This window comes from Monodelphis domestica, chromosome 4 (genome assembly GCF_027887165.1).
Source record: "Monodelphis domestica isolate mMonDom1 chromosome 4, mMonDom1.pri, whole genome shotgun sequence".
Lineage (NCBI taxonomy): Eukaryota > Metazoa > Chordata > Mammalia > Didelphimorphia > Didelphidae > Monodelphis > Monodelphis domestica.
The window spans coordinates 264,206,426-264,229,692 of record NC_077230.1 but is presented as its reverse complement, the minus strand read 5'-3'; the positions used below and the strand labels follow the sequence as shown (position 1 = coordinate 264,229,692).

At 33.5% G+C, this 23,267-nt stretch overlaps 1 protein-coding gene across 1 annotated transcript in view; it reads right to left on the bottom strand.

The window, feature by feature from the left end:
- The window catches only part of SESN3 (sestrin 3), a 90,331-nt gene that overhangs the window by 8,934 nt on the left and 58,130 nt on the right, over positions 1 to 23,267 (bottom strand). Inside the window, exons 3-9 of the mRNA XM_007494989.2 lie at positions 21,426 to 21,623; positions 19,470 to 19,652; positions 15,553 to 15,786; positions 14,696 to 14,843; positions 8,535 to 8,653; positions 5,094 to 5,284; positions 2,032 to 2,176 (exon numbers count right to left, since the gene is read on the bottom strand). Of these exons, the coding sequence (XP_007495051.2) occupies positions 2,032 to 2,176; positions 5,094 to 5,284; positions 8,535 to 8,653; positions 14,696 to 14,843; positions 15,553 to 15,786; positions 19,470 to 19,652; positions 21,426 to 21,623 (1,218 nt within the window). The remainder of the gene's footprint in view (positions 1 to 2,031; positions 2,177 to 5,093; positions 5,285 to 8,534; positions 8,654 to 14,695; positions 14,844 to 15,552; positions 15,787 to 19,469; positions 19,653 to 21,425; positions 21,624 to 23,267) is intronic.

Sequence of the window (23,267 nt, the reverse complement as noted above, 5' to 3'; positions counted from 1 at the left end):
TCCCACAATTTGCTTTCACACTAAACCATATAATTTCCCATTTTGCTATTGCACTGAGTTGCAGGAACACGCTTTTCTTTTCTTTCAGATTATACTTTTCAGACTGCTCACTTCAGGTTGTACTTAGAAATGCCTGATTTTTTTGCCACACATCCCTCTTTCTCTGAAAAGCCATGACAGAAGTTTATCTAAGCTGCTAAAAAGTATCTAGGACTTTCCCTAGAGATACACAGCCCCTTCTAGACATGGTACATGTAAGAATTCTTATAGAGGTTCTCAGGAAGTGCTTAATAAGTCTTTTATAGATGTTGTCAAATATTAAAATGAAAGTTCTTTTGAAATTTTAAAGTGCTAAGTAAATATAAGATTTCTTGTAACAAATTACTTTCTTTTAAAATATTATATTTTTATTCTATACTTGATTATTCTGAGTTTCTTAATCACTTCAAATCAATGAATTTTAACTGTATTCAAATCATTTCTCTTTCTTAGCTAACAAAATATATTTGTCTAATTAAGAGGTGGTACTCTTATTTAAAGCACATTTAGCCCAGACAAAAGTCTCTACTATACAAAGGGACAATATATGACACTGTGAGCTCATACCTCACCTTCTGAAGGGGGCTGTTTATGATACCCCTGTCCCCTACTAACCCCAGCTTTTAATGCTATCTCTTCACAGATAGCCTTCCCATTTACTCTACATATTTCTTATATTTATCTAGTTATTTACATGTTTCTCTCCATTAGAACGGAAGTTTTCTGAAGGGCAGGAACTGTTTTTCTCTTTCTTTGTAGCTCTAGCACTTAGAACAGAACTTGGCACAAAATGACACTTAATAAATGCTCATCGAAGGCCTAGAAATAGGAGGTCCTGGGTTCAAATGTGGCCTCAGACTCTTCCTACCTGTGTGACTCTGGGCAAGTCATTTACCCCCAGCCCCACCCCACTGCCTAGCCCTTACCACTCTTCTGCCTTGGAACTGATGCTTGTATCGATTCTAAGACAGACAGTAAGAGGTTTTTGTTGTTGTTGTTGTTGTTTTTTAATGCAGAAATGCTCAATGACTGATTAATTGACCTCTACCCCTAACAATAAGTACCCTCAGATCCTCAACAATACTTCTGTTATCTTAGCATCAAATAGATTGCTCTATTTATAGCCAAATGATCTCCTTCACTAATACACAATGGAAATCAATGACAAAATATGATTTCTTTTACAAACAATTTCTTTCAGGTTCATGTTTCTTTCATTAAGTACGTTTTATCTTGTATGATGAACTTAGTCAAATGGAACTGTACATCAAAATTAGTTTATCTCAGATCCCAGAATTTTGTCTAGCAGCTGGAGATTTAATGGAGCATCTAAAATAGAGACTCTGAGAGAGAAGGTTATTGATCACCCCCTGAACAAAATATCTTTAGAAATGTTGGCTTCTTTAAGTGTATATTTTGAAGAATGCACTTTGGACAAAACTTTCAAAAGCAATTGTTATTCTACCTTTTGTGTGGTCACAAGTGGCAAAAAGTATGACCAAGAGGCTAATTAGTAAATCAGACACAAGTGGAATTTAATAGTTAATAAGTAGTTAACAAGTTTGCAAAACTCTACTCTCTAAGTATGGAGAGTTTTGTTGGTTGTATGGATACTTTCATATGCCATCTTTTGATTTTGTCAAGTCTGATACAGCATAAAGATGTATCAGTCACTTAATCTTTCTGGGCCTCAGTTTTCTCATCTGTAAAATAAGGCTGGACTAGATGGTCTTTGAAATTCCTTCTAAACTCTAGACTTATGATCTTAAGATATGGTAGAGATTTTCTTTCTTATCTTCTATCTTAGAATTAATACTAAATATCAGTTCCAATGCAGAAGAGCAGTAAGGGGTGGGCAATTGGGGTTAAGTGACTTGCCCAGGGTCACATAACTAGGAATTATCTGAGGCCAGATATGAACCTATTACCTGGCTCTCTATCCTCTGAGCCACTGAGCTGCTGCCAGAGTAGATTTTCTTACAAAAGGCTCACCTTTTCTGAGTGTTTGAACTGACGCCAATAACTATCATACATGCGCTTGGTAGTTCTCTCAGGATAGCAGGTCACTGTCTTAATGTAAACCTTCAGGCTTCGTTCAAGTAACTGATTAACTTCTCCATAATCATAATCATCATACCTAAGCAAAAAAAGCAATAAAACAGTTTTATGAAATAATTCTTTATTAATAATGACTTGCTTCAAGTTTCTAGAAAGTCCCTTTTTGTCTTCTTTTCTCTTAGACTAAGTTCATAATATTCTCATGGGATCTCTTAAAAGACTCTTACCAATCTTATTCTTTATGGTATAATGAATCCTCTACATGTCAAAGAAGGAAAACTAATTATTAATATCACAGATGCTACTGTGGGAAAAGAAGAGAAATTGCATTTATTAAGTGTCTGCTGTGTGCAAGGCACTGTGTTAAGCCCTTTACAAATGTTTTCTCATCTGATCCTAATGACAACCATGCAAGGTGGGTTCTCTCTCATTATATTCATTTAACAGTTGAGGAAAATAAGGCAGATAGTGGTCAACTGACTCAAGTAGGGTCACATAGCTAGTAAGTGTCTGAAGCAGGATTCATATCATGGTTTCCTGATGCCACAGCTAGAGCACTCTATTCCTTACACCACCCAGTGGCCTAGTGAACACAATTAACTTAAGAGTCAAAAGAACTGAGCTCAAGCCCCCATCTGCAATTTACTAGCAATGTAAAGGCAATCAAGTCATTTAACTTCTCTGGCCTCCAGTGCCTCATTTATGAAATGAAGGAATTGGATTAGCTCACCTCCAAGATTCCTTTCAGAGCTAATACTATTACTTTTTCTGGAAGTAAAATGTGTTTTCTGTTTTTCCTCTGACAAGTATGCTGATTTTTAGTTAGAAATCTTCTAGGATTGAGATTTTAGTTTAGAAATCTAGAATTATTATAGAAAATAAAACTCCAAGTATTTAAATTCTAATTCCAGTCTCAAGAATTTTTGGAAAAGTTAAGAAAAGTTACAGCATGATTTATGGAGTGGTATAACAATAAAGCTGTTCCTGACTAGAATAGGCTACATTTCTCCATAAATTGTTTCAAAGCCTAGTTTAGATATTATTTCTCTAGGAGGCTTTCCCTGATCAATAACATTCAACACTTATGAGTTCATAGTTCTAGCCTTCCTTAGCACTTGATACTTTTATACCTCTGTGTGTGTGTGTGTGTGTGTGTGTGTGTGTGTGTGTGTGTGTGTGTGTGTGTGTGTATAGTCTATAAGCTTTAAGCTCTGAGGGTAGGAAATATCTCCTCTATCTCTATTTGACATTTTAAAAAATTATCATTCAAAATGTTTAAAAATCCAAATTAAAGCATTTCCATGTATGAAGAAAGATATTACACAAATGAAATCACAAATGTCCTATATGTTTAACTTACTTTTCTTCATATCTACATAATATATCCTATTCACAATGTTTCAACTCGTCTCATATCACCTTATCACCTAAAATATTGTCAGGGAGGACAACATGCTCATATAAATTAAGTCTTTCATGTTTTATCTTTCTGTTCACTTTTTGGAAATAACATTCTCAGTTTATTCTTCCAATATTAGTTCTGTGGCTTTGTATAATGTTCTTCTAGTTCTACTCATTTCATTATTCATTGTCTTGTAAAGTTCTTTCCTGGTTTTAAAAAAATTAGTCTTATATCATTTCTTAGGGCATAGTAGTATTCCATCATACTCATATATCACAATTTGTCCAGCCATTTCCCAATTGATGGGTATTCTCACAGTTTCCAAATCTATGCCACCTCAAAGAGAGCTTCTATAAATTTTGTAATATATGGGTTCTTTTCTTCTTTCCCTGATCTCCTTGGGAAACAGACCCAGAAAATGCTGGGTCTAAGAATATACAGTTTTATAACTCTCTGAGTGTAATTTCAAATTGCTTTCCAAAATGGATGGATCAGTCCAGAGCTCCAATAACAGTGTATCATTATCCCTGTTTTTCCACCTCCCCTCCAACATTTGTCCCTCTGACTTTTTGTCATTTTAGCCAGTCTGGTGGGTGTAAAGTAATAATACCTCAGAGTTCTTTTGTTTGCATTTCTCTAATGAATGAATAATGAAATATAAAATGGAAAATTTAGAGTACAATAAATTGAAAGGGATTTGTATAAATTAAAAAAAATGCTACCAAGATTAGAAGGAAAGCAGAAAATGAGTATTGATTTGGAGTATTTTTTCATATTCCTACATATAAGCTTTAATTTTTTCATCTCAAAACTGTTTGCTCATATCTTTTGCTCATTTATTAACTGGGGGATGGCTCTTATTCTTACAGATTTGACAAATTTCACTACATATTTGAGATATGAGACCTCTATCTGAAGGGCTGTCTAAAAATTTCCCCCTAATTTTCTGCTTTCCTTCTAATCTTGGTAGCATTTTTTTTATTTGTACAAATCCTTTTCAATTTATTGTACTCTAAATTTTCCATTTTATATTTCACAATACTCTCCCTCCTCTCTCTTATTGACTCACATATTCCTTTCATAAAATCTGGTACTGCTAGACTTTCCTTTACACTTTTTCATTATTGGGCTGATATTTGACCTTTGATATTCTTAATCTTTTAATCTTTCAAATGAATTTTGCTATTATTTTTTCTAACCCAATAAAATTTTTCTGATTTAACTAGGATGGTATTGAATAAGTAGATTATCTCTTCTATCCTTTTATAGACTGCCAAAGAGTACACATTAGACAATGTTCAATAAGTGGCTAATATTACTAATAATTTTTCTTCCTGTAAGTCTTTCCAAATTTTATCTATTCCCTTTCAACAGAAAATAAAACTGCTGATCCATCTTCTCCCAATAGCATACTTAAACACTGATTTTATATTTACATTCACATTAAAATGCAAGCATTTATTTGAAACAGAAAATCTACATTTTCAGCATCAAGTTGCTTTTGTCGGGAACCCATCAATATTTTGGGGCAGAAATGTACTCTCTATGTCCAAATATTAAATAGTTTCAAGCACATTTACTACAATTCACCTACCTGATTCCAAACATACAATGAACATAGTTAAACAAAGCTCTTCGCAGCATGGTTGTATCCACATCCTCATGTGTTGCCATGGTATTGTAAGTGAGGTTGTAGACCATTCTGAACTTTTCATCAAGAAGATGACCAATATCAGAGTAAAGCCTATTCACCAAGGAGAACCCATGATTTTCCCATGTATAGTCCTAAAAGAATTAAAAGTTCAGATAAAAAATATGCAGGGTCTCCATTCTTTTCCTTCCTCTTGTAAATAGCCATAATTTAGCCAGTTTCTTAAAACGAGATAATTTGACATTTTACTCTTGAAGTTTGCTGTTTTACTTTTTTTGGAAACAATTTAAGATTTTCTGAAGAGCTGCTTTTGTGGGTTAACATGCCTGTGTGGAAAATTAACTAATTATGACCTCTGAATTCCACATATTCTTTATGAACAACAGCAAGGGGGCCAGTATCTGTAAATCTTGAAATCTCTCAGACTTGTGAATGTTAAAAATTTCCCCATCGGGGAATTCTTAATTGGAACAAATTCCCTACTGAGAAACACTCCCCATTTTGATGTGAGAACTCGCCAGGATCAGAAATGGGAGGACCTCTACTCCACCCGTACTTAAGACTGCTTTAGGGGAGAAAACTCATTGCTAAACAAAGAAAGTACTTGGATCCATGCTTATGGTAGGGCAAGGAGTTCTTTGAGCCAGGCCTGTTTTTAGAATTGATGCAATGGGATGCTAGGTACCTAAAAGGGTTGGGCAAGTTTTGTCTTAATGAGATTAGTTGACTCAGCTGTGTTTTCACTGGTTCAGACTTACTGAGGATATTTGTCGACTTAGCAGGAATTCAAATGGGCAGTCCTTTGGAAAGCGTCTACAGTGATTGGTAGATGTAGGGACTTAGGAGAGGTGACATGGGAGAAAAACCCCTATATAAGAAAAGGCAGAATCTCTTGAGGGGAGATCTTTTTGGAGAAATCCTTTTGGAGGATCTCTGATGAGGATCGCTTGGCAAGAATCTCTTGAGAGAGGCTCTGGAGAAGGGAAGCTCTTGGAGGACAATCTTTAAGGAGGTCTCGCTGGAAGGCTCTCTGGTGAAGTCAGCTGAGATGGAGCTGGCCTGGTGTCACTAGAATCCTTGTTTAGTCAGACCTTGTGGTGAGTGTTAAAAAACTGACTGATTTCTCTCTTAAGACTCAGGTCTAGGCCATATTGGCTTGAGGCCCTTCATACTTATTCCTTTCTTGCTCTCTCTTTCTTTGATTACTCATTGTATTGTTAATTAAAATCTCTATAAAACCCAATTGACTTGGGTATTTGAATAATTGGGAATATTTCCCTGGCGACCACCTTATATTTGATTTAAAAACCAAGACACTGTAGTGAAACATATTTCTGCGGTCAAATTTACTCACCCTCTCTTATATCTATCACAATTTATATCTTCCACCATTTTAACTCACTACAGTTTAAGACCTCAAACATTTTAAATCTCACATATCCCTGGATTAAAGACAATCTCCCAAGTCTATATATTTGGTTTTTTTCTCCCCTAAACCCTTATATTCTATGTATCAATGCTAAGACAGAAGAGTAGCAAGGGCTAGGCAATTGGGGTTATGTGACTTGCCCAAGGTCACAAAGCTAGGAAGTATCTAAGGTCACATTTGAATACAGGACCTCCCATCTCCAAGCCAGACACTCTATCTACTGTGCCACATAGTTGCCTTTCTCTGTTTTCAATGACTGCCAGCCATGCCTGTAATTAATGAGTTCTTTCTTTCTTTCTTTCTTTCTTTCTTTCTTTCTTTCTTTCTTTCTTTCTTTCTTTCTTTCTTTCTTTCTTTCTTTCTTTCTTTCTTTCTTTCTTTCTTTCTTTCTTTCTTTCTTTCTTTCTCTCTCTCTCTCTCTCTCTCTCTCTCTCTCTCTCTCTCTCTCTCTCTCTCTCCCTCCCTCCCTCCCTCCCTCCCTCCCTCCCTCCCTCCCTCTCTCTCTCTCTCTCTCTCTCTCTCTCTCTCTCTCTCTCTTTCTTTCTTTCTTTCTTTCTTTCTTTCTCTTCTGACTTTCCTGGTTTCCTTCAACTCACAGCTAAAAAAAACATTCTATTATGTCATTCCCAAACCTCTTTAATGCTAGTATCTTCACTCTGATCATCAACTATTTATCTGGCATATGTCTTTTTTGTACATAGTTGTTTTCCTGTTGTCTTCACCCATTATACTTGTGCATTCCCAGAGGTAGTGACTATTGTATACCTTTAATTGTATCTTCAGTTGCTTTGCCTAGTACCTGGAACTTAGTGATTTCATAAATGTTTGCTAACTTACTGATAATTATGTTTCCAGTATTTTCTGCTATGGTTCAATGCAACAAAAATGTATAAACCTCTTCTAAGAGAGAGGTTCAGCACATATAAGTGAGAGTGACAAAAATGTAAAAGAGAGGAGTAACACCTCCTTTGAAGTATGATCTGAATGTCAACTACAGATATCAAACTTTAATTACTACTATAGTTCCAAAAGACCCTACAACTAACCACTGTAACAAAATCAGATTAGAAATAAAGGTAGAATTTGAAGTTGATATTAAAATATAAACATTTAAGTAGAATCAGAAATCTTTGTAAGTTTTTGGAGTTGTTTGTGACTCTGGAAACCTCCAAACTGTTTTTCTCCCTAGATTGAGAGAAATGACTTTCATAATTAGCATACTTTCTGATCCATCAGGACCATCTAAGAGGTTCCCTGGGTTAGCCCCCAGTCCCAGCTCTGGGGCTTCCTTAGCCAGATTAGCACCACTGTTATAAATTTTTGGTTTATTTGGTACTTATTAAGTCTATACCTAATTAGATTAATCACTATGGACTTGAGTTGTTTTCTTTCTTTTCCTCCCACTAGGATAGGGGCATTATTCAGTTATTTAAAGTACCTTTATATATTTGTTTTTATGATTTTATTTTAGAGTTTTAGTTATGTATGAGCCTGCTTTTAAAACAGTGACCAATATAGAATTGTATTTTGCATGACAATAAAAATAAAGCAAAGAATAGATTGCCTTTTTATTGAATACATGAACAATATAATTTGTTTTCAAAGATCATAAATCCTTTGATGAATTTGAATTTTCTACTTATTGGTACTATTCCATTTATGCTTTATCTATGAAGGCATAAGCAAGCAAAGAATCAAAAAGGTTCACTTTCCATTATGTTCCTGGCAAGGGAAATAATTGGTTAACACTATCCATTAGTACCTGAAAGCACCCTAATGCCCCAAACTGTACTAAAGCAAATAAGTAACAGGTCTCTTAAATAGCTTATACTCAATAAATTCTTGTTGGATAGGAATGTTTGTTACTTAATGCATTCATATTTCAATTTATTTTCCAATAAAATTAAAACAGTTAAAACCACAGTATTCTGATTTGCTTTAAAGAAATCATATACCTGAGCTCGGAATGTTGGCAAATGTTCTTCTCCTCGTCTAGCAAAGTCTTTGTACCCAAAACCAGGATCTTCAATATATCTGGAGACATCAGATGTTGAAATTATATCATCATCAAAAGCTGAGGATAATAATAAAATAGAATATTAAAAGAATTGTAAGTAGTCAAAACCTGAACTCCATTTTCCTCACTTCAAACAAAAAATGTCATTTCTGAAATTGAGTTCCTCATTTTGGTATTTAAATTTATAGAAGCATGTCTTGTTAAGAGTTTCAGGGTTCAATTTCTCTAATAAATGCCAACAGTATTTAACTGCCATGTATATAGGCCAAAGATGTTAATTCAGTTGAAAAGTTGAAATAAGAAAGGTTACAGGCAAGCCTACTCCTTCCACTGATGGGGAAAAGAATCATTTAGGGGAAAAAACATTCCTTTAGAATGCACTCTGTTATATTTATTCTACTTGGCCACAGAATGGCTGAAGTTAGACTAAGTAATGTTTCCAAGAAGAAGCTAGATAGTTATTTGTTTGCATATTTCAGAAGAGTCTTAGATTGGACCTTTGATGACCCTTTGAGGATTTGCTATGATGGTTTAGATTATGAAAGACCACCTTTAGACTAGCCAAATAAAGCTTCATTAAAAGTATTCTACATATGATTCAAAAGTGTTCATGCACAGTAAGTACAATTTAATAATTTTTCCCAATTAAAAAAATCCATGTGATATGAATGTTTATGAGATTTGCTATCTCCATACCCTTCAAAAATCCTCACAGTGCCATTTAGGGAGGTATAAAAATCCAACACATGATTTTAAAACAATAAGCTATTTGAATGCCACTGGACATGATAAATTTTATAAACCGAGTATTTTTTTAAATGCCTTATATAAAGTCATGTCTAACTCTTCATGACCCTGTGATTCAAGGGTCTTCTTGACAAAGATACTGGAGTAGTTTCCAATTTCCTTCTCAAATATTAGTTAAATGATTTGGCAAAGCAAGCTCATGTCTGAGAAGCCACATTTGGTCTCAGGGCTTCATTTCTGACTCCAGGCTCAGCATTCAATGCACAGAGTCACCTAGCCTCCACTAATTAATAAGAATTACTTTTAAAATGATAAATGGTGATACTTTAGGATGATTTTAGTTTACTTCAAGGAATTCTCATCACTGCATCAACAATTGCATACCATCAAAACTATGGACTTCAGCCTATGTTAAATATCATCGTGTGGTGCTAGATATTTTCACAAATATTCTATTTTACTGATTTTGTTTCCCATTCATCACTCCTTTCATCCAATAAAGTACAAAGAGATATTCACTTTCTGTCAGATCAAATATTACTCTTCAGGGTGATGAACTTTGCCTTCCTCAAAATGGGGAAATATTCTGACATTTTGCCAGTTTTGCCAATTTTGTGGAATTCTAAATTCTTATGCATATAACACACTTCAGAATCAAAAATATCACAAGTCACTAACACCATGATCTCATATTGTTACAACTCTCACTGAAGGATGACATAATGAGGAGGATGATAAAGTACATGATAACTTTAATAACTTGTTCTATTAGGATTAAAGGAATAAAATTCTAGTGTACTCTCTCTCAAAGTCTATTATTCTTTTCTATTATATAATAACTAAAAGTCTGAAATGTAGTTTATACAGAATTCTAGGCAGATATGAAATGGGATATAGAAAAGCAATTTGTTTCTTGGTTCTACCTCATTAAAAATAAGGGTTTATATAAGATTTTCTATTCTTTGTTTTTATTCAATTATTTTTATTTATGATTAGTAAAACTTATAATTTAAAGATAATATTAATTGTAGCTTACAAGTAGCAACATTATGGCTGCTATAACAACTAGAGGTTCTTGAAAACCACGATTTAAGATTATACCAAGGAAAAAAAAGTTAAGAAGCCTACAGTGTGACCAAAATATGGTTTTGAGTTAAAGTATTATCTTCTATTTCTTCAATAAACAGTCAAGTGATTTCATTATTCAACTCTATTTATAGGGCAAGATTTTCCTATTCAGAAGTTGGCTGCTTTGGCCTTTGATGTTAGTTTCTGGCTATCTTCAATAAGTATTTTTAAAAAGTTTTGTTGATGTTTTGGTTTTGCATTATAAACACTTAAATTATCCAATTCTTTGAGGTCTATCATAACAAAGTAAAATGATAAATTAACCTTATATGAAAGTGCATGCAACATTCAACATCTTAGTGTCCCCAACCTCTTTTTAAAAAACCTCTAAAATAGAAATCTATTTTCTCTTTCCCCCATTCTCTAATCCCAAAGGAAAAAAGAGAAAAAAATGACAAATTCCTTGTAACAAATATGAAGCCAAGCAAAACAAATTCCCCCATTGGCTGTAGAATGAGAGCTTATTGAACATATGGGTTGTCTTTTGCTTTTCTTTATATCCTAAGAGCTTAGTACAGTGCCTGGCACAGAGTAGATGCTTAATGAATACTAATTGATCATACAAAAATAAAGTTATCTCATTTTGCAATCTAAATCTGTCACTTTACTATCAATAAGCAGTATTTCATTATTTATCCTTTGGAATCAGGGTGATAATTAAATCCCTAAAAGCTGATGTGATCACAAAGTGAAGTTGTATAGAGGGAGAAGACAATTTAGCCCAGGATAGAGCCCTATAGGACATACCTATGAAGGAATAACCTAAATGAGATCCATCAAAGAGGAATAAGGGGTAGTCTCTAAACAACAGTATGTAGCTGTAGTTACTATAGCTCTTGTATGTATCTCAATAGGCAGATTGTCAAGTATTATAAACATTGTTTCTTTATTTCTTCTTGAAAACTATTGCTATTATATATAAAAGTATTTATTATTTTCATGGATTTACTTTCTATTCTGTGATTTTGATGATCATTGTACTGTATACATTGTTCTCCTCACTTAAATTTGCATCAGTTCAGGTAAGCTTTTCCAGATTTTTTTGAACTCATCATGTTTGTCATTTCTTATGGAGCAATAACAGAACATTACAACTATACACCACAACTTGTTCATTCATTCCCCAAGTAATAGATCTCTCAGTTTCCAATTCTTTGCCACTACAAAAAGAGCTGCTAAAATATTTTGTAACATGTTGCTTTAGCCTCTTTGTTAATATTTTATTTATATTTTTTCATTAATGTTTATTAGGGATATTGGTATATATTTTTCTGCTTTGGTTCTCTTTACTTTAGGAATGAAGATAATATCTGTGCTAAAGAAGTCCTGGGTAAGAACCTTTCTTCTGATATTTTTGCAAAGAGTTTGTGCAATTTTATTAATTGTTTTTTGAAAATCTGATATAATTCACTTGTAAAGCCATCTAATTCTGAGTTTCTTTATCTTCTTGAAAATTCACGTATATAGTCTGTTCAATTTCTTCCTCTTAAGACTCGATTGTTGAATATATTTTGTTTTTCTGCATTTGTGAGGCCTTGATGTCTTAAGAAATGAATGGTTTTTGTACAGGTACAATGCAGAGGTAAGAAATAATGCATATTTTCTTCTATTTTGATTCAATATCTCTTGAAATCTATCATTTCAAATTTCTCCTTAACAGTATTGGAAATTTAATTAGATGATTAATTTCATCAACAAACTGAGTTAATCTTTTTTAATTTTTTGTATCTATATATTTAATAATTAAATCACTTGGGAATAGGAGAATTGAAAAAAGTATACCAAAAAAAATAACACACTTTTTTCTGGAATTTTTACACAAGAGATTTTCCTAAAAAAATAAAACATCTCCAGTCAGAACTCAAAAGGATCTTTGGCTAGATCCCAAGAATTATATATCAAGATTATCTTGAGAATCATTCGCAAAGTAAACAAATCCTCATTGGATTAATTTATTACTCCCAGAATTGAAAAAAGGAACAAATAGATTCTACAGACACTAATGCTAATATGATTTATTATATGTGAAACCCTACCACTCCTCTATTCAATGAACCCCAGTGGCTCACTTTTACCTCCAGGATCAAATATAAAAACCTCCAACCACATCACTCCTACTTTCACTCAATAAACTTGAGGAGATCCGTAATAGCTCCAGGATCAAATATTAAGTCCTTTTGTTTGTCATTTAAAGTCTTTCCTACCTTTCCAACCTTCTTATACATTAGTCTCTCCTCCAGGCTCTCTATACTCCACATGTACTAGCTTACTCAATAGTTCTTGTACATGATACTCCATCTTCCAATTTCATGCATTTGCACTGACTGTACCCTATTTCTACATTGTCCTTATAACTTCTGCCTCCTACCTTCCCTGGCCTCCTTAAAGTTTCAGCTCAAATTATCCCTTCTGAAGGACATCTTATTCTTTCTCTGTATAGTCATAGTAACTTGTGGACTGTTTCCCCATTAGAACATGAACTCTTTGATGCCAAGGACTTATATTTTTGTCTTTGTGTCCCCAGAGTCCGACACATCATAAACAATTAATACTTGTTGACTGACTTCATCACAAGGTCAATTTATATGGTTCAATATCCCCATCAGACTGGTAGAAAGAAGTTGATATTCCTTTCTCTACAATGTAGAGCTGCAGCTGCCAAAGAGACTCGTTTCAGACATGAACAAAAAGATGTTCTAATTCCCAAGATTATGAGAGATGGCTAGGGAGAAGTGTTCTAATAAACTGTAACATCACACCAAATGCTACAGGACAGCTGGCTTTCTTATAATGGCTAAATATTACAAAGAAAATTCAACATTAAATGATTTCCAAACTGCCCACCACAAAACCTCACTTTTTATGAAGAATGTAAAATGAAGGACTTGAATAATGAAAGAGAATACAGAAAAACTGGAATTTCTATTGAGAAAAGATTGCAGATTAGTACCAACATGTAGTAAAATAGTTAATTCTGAATAATTTTTACTCCAATTATAATGGCAAAGGCATAAGGAAAGAAGTGTCTTTGGTTTGCCCCTTAATATCATGGAAATTTTTATCTTGATTGAAACAAAAATCTTTTGATTAAAAAATAAAGGGAAAATATGTATTGAAATGTTCTTTATCTTTCAAAATTCTTTATAGCATTAAAAACAATCTCTAATGGATTGTTTTATAAGAAAAGCCTCTTAGTATTCCCTTTCACTGTTAGTTAATATTCCAAGACTGAAACTTTTGACAAAACCCCAACATTTTTATAGGCACTCATGTAACTTCAGAAACTATTATTAAAAAATAAATAAAAATCTAGCAGTGTAAATAAATTGCTATTTAAAATTCACATCACATTTTTAAGGATCCAAATGTACATGCAAGTCTATACAATATAATACACAACTCTATTAAAGTTTCCTAAATCCATTTGGCTTAATATAATTTTGCTACATGTAATTTAATGAGCACATAAGGAACCACAGGGGAAACTGAAATAGGTACAATATTTGGAGATCATCAATATAACTATTTAAAGGGTCAACATGGCTAAAATATTTTTTATTTTGTGCCTGCCTTTCAGGTAATGGGTTAATCTACTTAACTAAACTGGTCTCAGTCAACAAGCCTGTAAGAACTAAATTGGAGGATAATAGGGATCTGAAAAGGCTAATGGAAAATATATGGTAGGCTGTGACTTGTTATCAATGAAGATTTTTATGGGAAAAGTAACACAAAAGGAAGATTTTATGCAAAGACATAGAAAAGAATTGTGAATGTGATCAGCATCAATGACAGTCATCTCCTTACTGAGAAAGTCAAGGATCCAAAATACTAAAATATCCATAAGTAAAATATTTAATATATTTATGGAAATAAATATGGAAAATAAATATTGGGAGTTCTGTGGACAGAAAATAAAAATCATTTTTTTAAACTCTTATCTTCTATCATTGAATCAATACTGTATATTGATTTCAAGGCACAGCAATGGGGTGGTTAAGTGACTTGCCTAGGGCCACACAGCTAGGAAGGTTCTGAGGCCAGATTTGAACCTAGGATCTTCCATCTTTAGGCCTGGCTCTCAATCTACTGAGCTAACTAGTTGACCCCCCAAGAGAATATAAATCTAATGGAAAAATGAATGCTCAGGGAAATCCAGGTATAAAAATTTTTTTGAAAAAATAGTTTTTTTAAAAGCATCTATAAGACAAAATGAATGGAAAATACCTCTAGAAACAACAAAAAGACTTTCTTTCTTCTCCTTCTCAAAACGAGTGGTCATTTCTTCCTGGGAGGCTTCCTCATCTTCCCTATCTTCTTGAAGCCTTTTCATTCTTTCCATTAGAGCCTCTAGCTCACTTAGAGAATCCACAATCTATATTCAGACAGGATAATTTTGAGAATTAGTACCATTAAAAAAAAAAACAATCTGGTATGTCTCATTATGCTCCCAACATACTTTATTATGGTGGTAGTAACACCTGTTTTATTTATTATTATTGCCTATTAAAATTGTGCACTTAATTCAAATTTTAAGAGTATATTATTTTTGTTGACTTTAGTCCAAAAACAAAAAATAACTAATAAATGGAGAAATATTATTCCAATATGAATTTGGATTACATTACATTCTGTATAAAAATATGAATGCCACAAATTTGCCACTTTCAAATAAGTCAAAAGACTAATCTAGTTGATGTTACAAAGATAAATACATCCAATTATTATTTTAAACTTTCCATTTGATTATGTTGGTGTCATGTGGATCAGAATACTCTCCCAGACTCTAGCTAAAAGACTCTATGATTCAGGAAAAAGCTGAAACATTTTAAATGTTTTATCATTAGGAAAATATTTATCTATATTTATTATGAAGGCCTGAAAAGGTATAATTTAGATAAAGTGGTACTCAAGTATTAGGAATGCATATATCATAATAAAAATTGAGTTGAAAATGGGCTTATTTGAAGAAATATAAATAAGAAAATCATTTCACATGTTTGAGATTAATAAGCACAGAAAATAAGCAAAGTAGCACAAAATTTCTAAAGCAAAAATGACAAAGATGGATTTGGAATACTAACCCCAAAGTTGCTGCTGAGGGATGCATTTTCTATGTTGTTGTCATTGGCGAGATCACAGACACAGAAGTTGTTGATGGATATTAATCTGAATCCATTGGAAGTATCTGGATCTCTCTCCGGATTAATGCCACTACCAAAAACAAAGCTAGCCAAGGCATGATAATGTGCCAACAGGACCACAGCATGTACTAGTTCAGGCAGAGACCAATTATTCTCTCCAGTTTTGACAAGTTTCTGAAATTAAAGGAAAGATTGGGGATGGGAGAGCAAAGAAGACCATTTACAAATCAATATAAAAATTCTTCAATCACATTGATTATCTTTTATTCTGAAAACCTTAAAACAAAAAAGGGTGTTCATCAGTACATTAAAAATGCTGATTTCCTACCAAAGAAACACCTCACCAATATTTTAGGGATTCTTTTGGTTAATAACTATAGGTTTTTTCACATAAAAATTTTTAATCTTTATTAAAAAGGGGGATTAAATAAAGCCAACAAAAAGCAAAGAAAGATCATAGGTTTAGTGTATTTAAAATTTCAAACACCTAATCTCTCACCTCTGATATGGGGGAGTAGGGGACGGAGGGACAGAGGAAGAGACAGAGGGAGGAAAGGACAGACAGATGGAGAAAGAGACAAAGCAGACAGATAGACAGACAGACAGAACAAACCCAAGGTAACCTTTGAGGTGTAATAACCATAAGAGTCCATTTGCAAAAGATTCACTTGAGCTGGTCTTAAAGGAAACTAGAAATCCCAAAAGGTAGAGGACTGCCAATGGAACCACATGGAGAAGGGAGATGAAGAGTCATGAGTAAGAAACAAGTATGACATATCACAGATCACATGGAAGAGAGGAAAGATTGAGACTTTTAAGGTAGAAGACAGGATAGGTTTAAATATCAGACAGAAGAATTCATATTTTATCTTAGAGGTAATGGGGGCCACTGGTTTGTTGAGTAGAAAGATAACATGGTCAGGCATGCTCTTCAGGAAAATCACTTGGTTAGCTGAGTGGCAGATTAATTTGGAGTAAGGACAGGACTGAGGCAAGGAAGCCAAATAAAAGGTTACCAAAATAGCATAGGCGAGAAACGACAAGACCCAAAACTAGGGCTATGTGAGTAGAGTGAGAGGGGATATGTGAAAGATGCTGTGGACATAAAGTGGTAAACTGATGGGGATATGTGGAGTAAGGGAGAATGAGGAGTTCAATAAAATACAAAGTTTTACTCCTGGATGACTACAGAAATGTGGAAGTCTAAGAGATATTTTGAACTTAGGGGAAAATAATGGTCAGTTCTATTTGGGACAAGTTGAGTTTAAGGTGCCTAAGGGATATCCAGTTTGAAAGTCCAATAAGCAAATGATGTTATTGGAAGGAAGATGGGAAAGTATAAGTTAGATACGGAGCAACAACATAGAAATGATCATTGAACCTGTGGGATATGATGAGATCACTGAGTTGAGAGTGTGTAGAGAAAAAAAGAGAAGAGGGTCCAGGAAAAAGCTCTGATATACATCTACATTTAATTGGTATGAAAACAATGTCAGAGAAAACCCAGAATGGACAGTCTAGTCAATAGTGTCAGATATTACGGAAAGGTCAAAAATGGCAAGTATCAACAAAAAGTCCATTAGATTTGCTGATTAAAAAACTTTTTTTTTCAGGAAAAAGGAAAGGAGAGTAATTAAAATATTTAGAAAATGGATAAACAAGAGAATTCTATGTAACTTTTAAAAACAAATTCATACTAATATTAAATAGGAGGACAGCAAGGTGGTATAGTGGATACAGTGTTAGACCTGGAATTAGAATACTCATCTTTATGAGTTCAAATTCAGTTTCAAACACTCATTAGTTCTATAATTTTAGACAAATCATTTAGCCCTGTGCCTCAGTTCCTCATCTGGAAAATGAGTTAAAGAAGGAAATAGGAAGCCATTCCAGTATCTTTGCCAAAAATCCCCAGATGAGATCACAAAGAGTTAGAAATGACTCAAAAACTATTGAATGACAATAACAAAAAAACAAACTGTGCTACATGAATGTAATGGAGAATTACTAGAGTATAAAAATGATGAGTATTAAATACAGACAAGCATGGAAAGATCTACATGAACTGATGCAGAATGAAGCAGAGCTAAGAAAACAATATACATGATGACTAAAACGATATAAATAGAAAAAAATAACCAGCATTGTTTGAAAGAAATGACTGCCTTGCTTTAATCATTTATTTACTGGAAAAGGTTCTAATGGATTTCCACTGAATATGCTACTTGTTCATGGTTTTAAATAGAAAGAGGGATGCCTGGTAACTTTGGACAGAGCATTTTCAATTGAGTGATGACCCTGGAAACCAAGGTGCCACCATGTGAGAAGAGAGTAGGACAAGAGAAGTAGAAGCACTGAACTCAGAGGGCTTTTTCAAGGAACTGAGCTGAGATGAGGAAGAGATACTAAACAACAGAAAGTGGAAATGGCAGAATCTAGTGAGGATTTTTTTAGGGATGGGAAAGCCTGAAATGTATTAATAGGCAACAGGGAAGGAAGGAACCAAAAGAAGAACTAGTTCTGATTAGCTCCTCAGTAGAAGAAAAAATACTTATTTAGGTAACAAAACCTGAGTTGGACTCATATTACTTCTTTTTTAATAACCCGTACCACCTTCCATCTTAGAATGGATACTTAGTATCAGTCCAAGGCAGAGGAGTACTAAGGGCTAGGCAATTGGGGTTAAGTGACTTGCCCAGGGTCACACAGCTATGAAATGTCTGAAGCCAGAATCAATCCCAGCACCTCCCAACTTCAGGTCTGGTGCTCTATCCACTGTGCTGCATCAAGATACTGCATCATGAAGAAGCAAAATTCCCTCTTCTCTAGCCAACCTCTAGCTAGGATGATGTAGAAATAATAGGGATGGAACTCAGGCTAGATTACCTGGATGAATGACAGATAACTCTGAGCCTTAGATAAGTACTGCATTGCTCAAAGTCCTACATATAGTCATCCCAGATCATGGGTAGGAATTGAACCCGTGATTTTATTGGAATAGGAACTCCCTGAGAGGAAAATTCCTATACCAAGGTAGGTTGTCAGCTTCTTCACAGTATCTTATTAATATCATGATGCCATGCTGTCCCACTCCCAGTACACATTAAGGTTAAGTTTACAAGGCTAAGTGTTTGAACATAAAGATGTTACTAAAAAAATTAAGATAGTTAGATTTTCAAGGTAGTAATTATTCTCTTGAAAAAAAAATACTTTTCTTGCAGACAGACTAGAAAAAAGCAAAGATTTTTCTGGTCCATAAAAAGAACTTTCCTGGATAAAGGCCTTCAGTGGAAATAATAAAATTATACATTTTAATTTGAATGTTTCGGTTAATCTTCCTAGAGGAATTTTGTACTTTATCATGAAGCATTCACATAACAATTGGTAAATACCTTTATACTTGTAAGAAATTTCTGCCAATTAAATGAAATAGATTATAAAATTTTAGAACTGGCCGAATACTTAAAAACCAGTTAGGTCAACCCATTTACTTTATAAAATGAGGTAATGGAGACTCAGACAACAGTGATAAAAATGGGACTAAAACACAGAATTCCTAACCCCTGGTTGACTGCTTCCATTACTACATACACTTCCTCAAATGATGAATTAAAATTCTTCAAAATAAATCACCTAAACATTAGCACAAAACAAGTATTTATATTTCAGGTAAAAAGAATAATTTCCTATAAAAGATATTTTCCTCCAATTTATCTTCTCAATATAAAAATATTCAATACTGTTGACAGTTCTCAAATTCTAACCAATTGTTTAAATAAAACACTAAACTCAAAAATTGAATATTAATTAAAAAGAATGTTTCCAAAATAGTAAATCTAGTTAGAATTAAGTGGTACCTGAATGTGATCTTTTGTGATTAGCCAGGGTCGGTGTGCTAGCAGTTTATTTATTTCATTGAGATTTTTCAGTCTTTGTGGGACATATTCCAAACCATTCAACCACTCTGCAATACCTCCAGTCTTTAGAAACTCATCCACATGCATGTTTATTAGGTAAGAACACTGGTGTCTAGCTGCAGCCTTAAATGGGGGGGAAAAGGTAGAGAATAACAGCTGAGAAAAAGTGTATATTTTCATTTTTATTACCTTTACGAAGTAATCACCCCATAGCTATATATAATGTCTCCTCTGAAAGTTCAAAAATCTCCAGAACTTTGAACTCTCCTCCATACTGATCATCCAATCTGTACTACAACTATTTCTAGACATATTTTATCTCCCTTACTACAAATTCTTAGAAGGAAAGGAATGTGTGCTCAGCACTCCATCTCTAAAAGTTTTGCAATCACTGCTCTAGAACAACCCACTCCTACTTAATAGGTGGATAGAAACACAAAGCAGGTAGATGCCCAAGTGAATGGTTACAAAATAAAATCAGCGATTGCCACATTCAAAGATGATATCAATAGATCCCTACTTCCATATAATACAACAAGAAATATATATCTATTTTCCTTGTGATGAGTATTAATTTACAAATATAAGCATGTTAAAAATTTTATTCAATTGTAGTCCATCAACTTAGAAATAAGGAAAAGAAGATGGACACCTTTCATTTTTATTTTATAATTACTTCTAGGGGATTTCTAACTTTTGGACTGTGTTAATAATCCTGATTACAGCAGCCACACATGTAGTTCCTTCATTAGTTACCTCCTAGGAACTATCTTTCCCTCTATGAAGTGGAAATTTGCTACCAATAGATTGCTAGTTCCCTGAAAGGTAAAATTGAGACCTCATGTTTCTATATGGCTACTTCTTATATAACTTAGTGTATCTGATTTTATCCATTCTATTGTTTTTCTTCTTTGTCTCCTAATCATTATGACTATGTTTTACTTTTTTGTTGTTCCAAAAAAATAACATGAGCTAAAATGAAATCCTGCTAAATTTTATTTTGTATCAAGATACTGGTTACAGCTCAAATCAGTTTTATCCATTGGTGGAGCCATGGAAAGATAAACAGGTCAAATTTGTGACAAATGTAATCTTTACCTCCTGGCATTTCCTCCCAGCCATATTACTCCTCCACTCACATATAGACAATTCTCTCAATGATTCTTTAGCACCAGTGCAAAATTCTGGCAATACCTTCATTTTTGCCCAAATCACAATTTTCTCCCAATCTATATTAACTAAGTTTATAAATCTGTACATTGGTGATAAAAAATAATTTCTGTAAAAGGACTCCATTCAGATTTTTCACTAATTCAGAAAGAGATTTCCCTTAAAAAATTACAAAATATTGACTTTTTCATGTGTGTAAAAAGATTCTTTACAGATACCTAAAGTAAATTATTTTCTCCAAATAGGACAAGCCTTACTAGGGGAAAAATTGTCATTAAAGCACAGGAGATTAAATTTTTTATAAATTAAATGGAAAATTTTCATGTTGTTTTAAGTATGGCTTACATGATTCTACAACATCAATTCTGAACATTTCCATAAATATTTCAATGGCAATACTAAAAATAACTATGGAACACCAATTTACTTAATAAAACAGTATTCCTTTTTTTTTTTAAACTCTTACCTTTTTAGAATCAATATTAAGTACCTGTTCCAAGGCAGAAGAGGTAATAGTTAGGCAAATAGGGTTAACTGGCTTGCCCAGGATCACCCAGCTTGGGAAGTGTCTGATTTGAACGTAGGACCACCTATCTCTCAATTCATTGAGCTACCTCATTGCCCCTCCCAATACTTTTCTTGAGAGGAAGAAAGGATAGAGAGGGGGAAAATCTGTTATTCATAGTTTGTTTTTTAAAGCTTCAATTTCAGATTATGCACACATACCATTATAGCAATGTAGTGTCGGTATGGTAAAGGAAGGGGACCATCCATTCGAAGCATATAAAACTGGCTGCGCAAAAAAGACTCTAGGTACTGAGCGTGCAAACTCATGACCTGAGTAATGTTGTCTAGGCGCCCAGATGTAGAGTATTCTTCCACAAGGAGGTTAGTACGTTCATCTACTGTATTTGCTTGGACAACCTAAGAGCCAAAAAAAAGTAATAAAGAAAAAAAAACAGTTATTACAAAATAAATATCTTCTTTATTAAGCCAAGCAAGGTACAATTTGATATTATGGAATCATTAAAACAAATGTGTTAACCTATTAACAAATCCTGAAAAGTCTAAAAGTTGCTCATACTTTGAATATAAAAATAAAAAAGAAAAGCTATTCTCATTTTTTTTGCATGCTATGCTAAAATTTATTACAAAGACAAAGTTTGTTTGATAATTGACATTTGCTGTTTACCTGCAAAACTGGAGAAAAACACAATTCCATCTGTTTGGTTGGGCTGGCTGAAAGCTTTTGAGTGTTTATTTGCCTAGTTGATGGAACTTCTACCTAAACCCAATATTTGGTCATATGATTTTACAAATTCATCTCAGGAACCTATGAAGTTGCATACTCTCAATGTCTTATGACATGCATCTTCAGTCTGATTCCTCTACCCTCCCCCCCAACCTTTTACTTAATGCAATAAGAAATAAACTAAAGAATTTTATATTTTTTGGAGTCCAAGAGAAAAATTTCAGAGTGGATAACAACAATGATTACAAACACTGAATTCCAGCTGCTGTTGTCAACTTTGTTAATCAAAAAAAACAAAACAAACAAACAAAAAAAAACCCTCTCCTAAGGAACAAATACTTATACAGAGCTTCAAGGGACTCCTGAGTCAAAAGATTAATACACAGGAACTATGTATTTCATTTTTTATTTTATTTACTTTAAAAGGTATTTTCTTCCCACAATGACATGCAATAATTTTCTACATATGTTTCCTGAAGGTATAAGATCCAAATTGTCTCCCTTCCCTCTCTCCTCCCTGCCCACCTGGAGATGGTAAGCAATCTGATGTCAGTTATACATGTATTATCATATAAAACATATTTCCATATTGGTCATTGTTATAAAAGCAGGTTCATATAACACCAAAACCCCCAAATTAAAAACACACAATTGAAAAACAGTATGCTTTGATCTGCATTCTGACTCTTCACAGTTCTTTCTCTAGAGGTAAAAATAGAATTCTTTGTCATTGAGCCTTCAGAGTTGTCCTAGACTACTGTATTGCTGAGAGTAGCTAAATTTTTCACAGCTGATCATCATACAATATTGTTGTTACTATGTATAATGTTCTGCTGGTTCTGCTTATTTCTCTGTGCATTGGTTCCATATAGGTCTTTCAAGCTCTTTCTGAAATTATCCTGCTCATCATTTCTTATAGCATAATACTATTCTATCACTATCATATACCATGATTTGGAATTATGTATTTCTAAGGAATGTGCTTATGTTCTATTAAAGGAGACAACATATACAAATGTAAATATGCAAAAAATACAAAATAAACATATAAATACAAATTAATGAGAGAAAGCGGGTCAGGAAAGATTTCATCAAAAAGGCAGTGTTTGCACTGATTTTCATCAATGAACACAAATTATTGGGACTATAATTCAAATTTGGGCAAATGATAAATTAGGAAATCAATGTAAAGAAGGTATGAATTAAGAGGAAATACAAATTGCAACAATATAAATAAGAATTTCCATTTTAAAAAATTTGTAAGCATTGGTCAATTTGTCCATCTTCTAGTTGAACAGAAAGATCAATAAGATGAT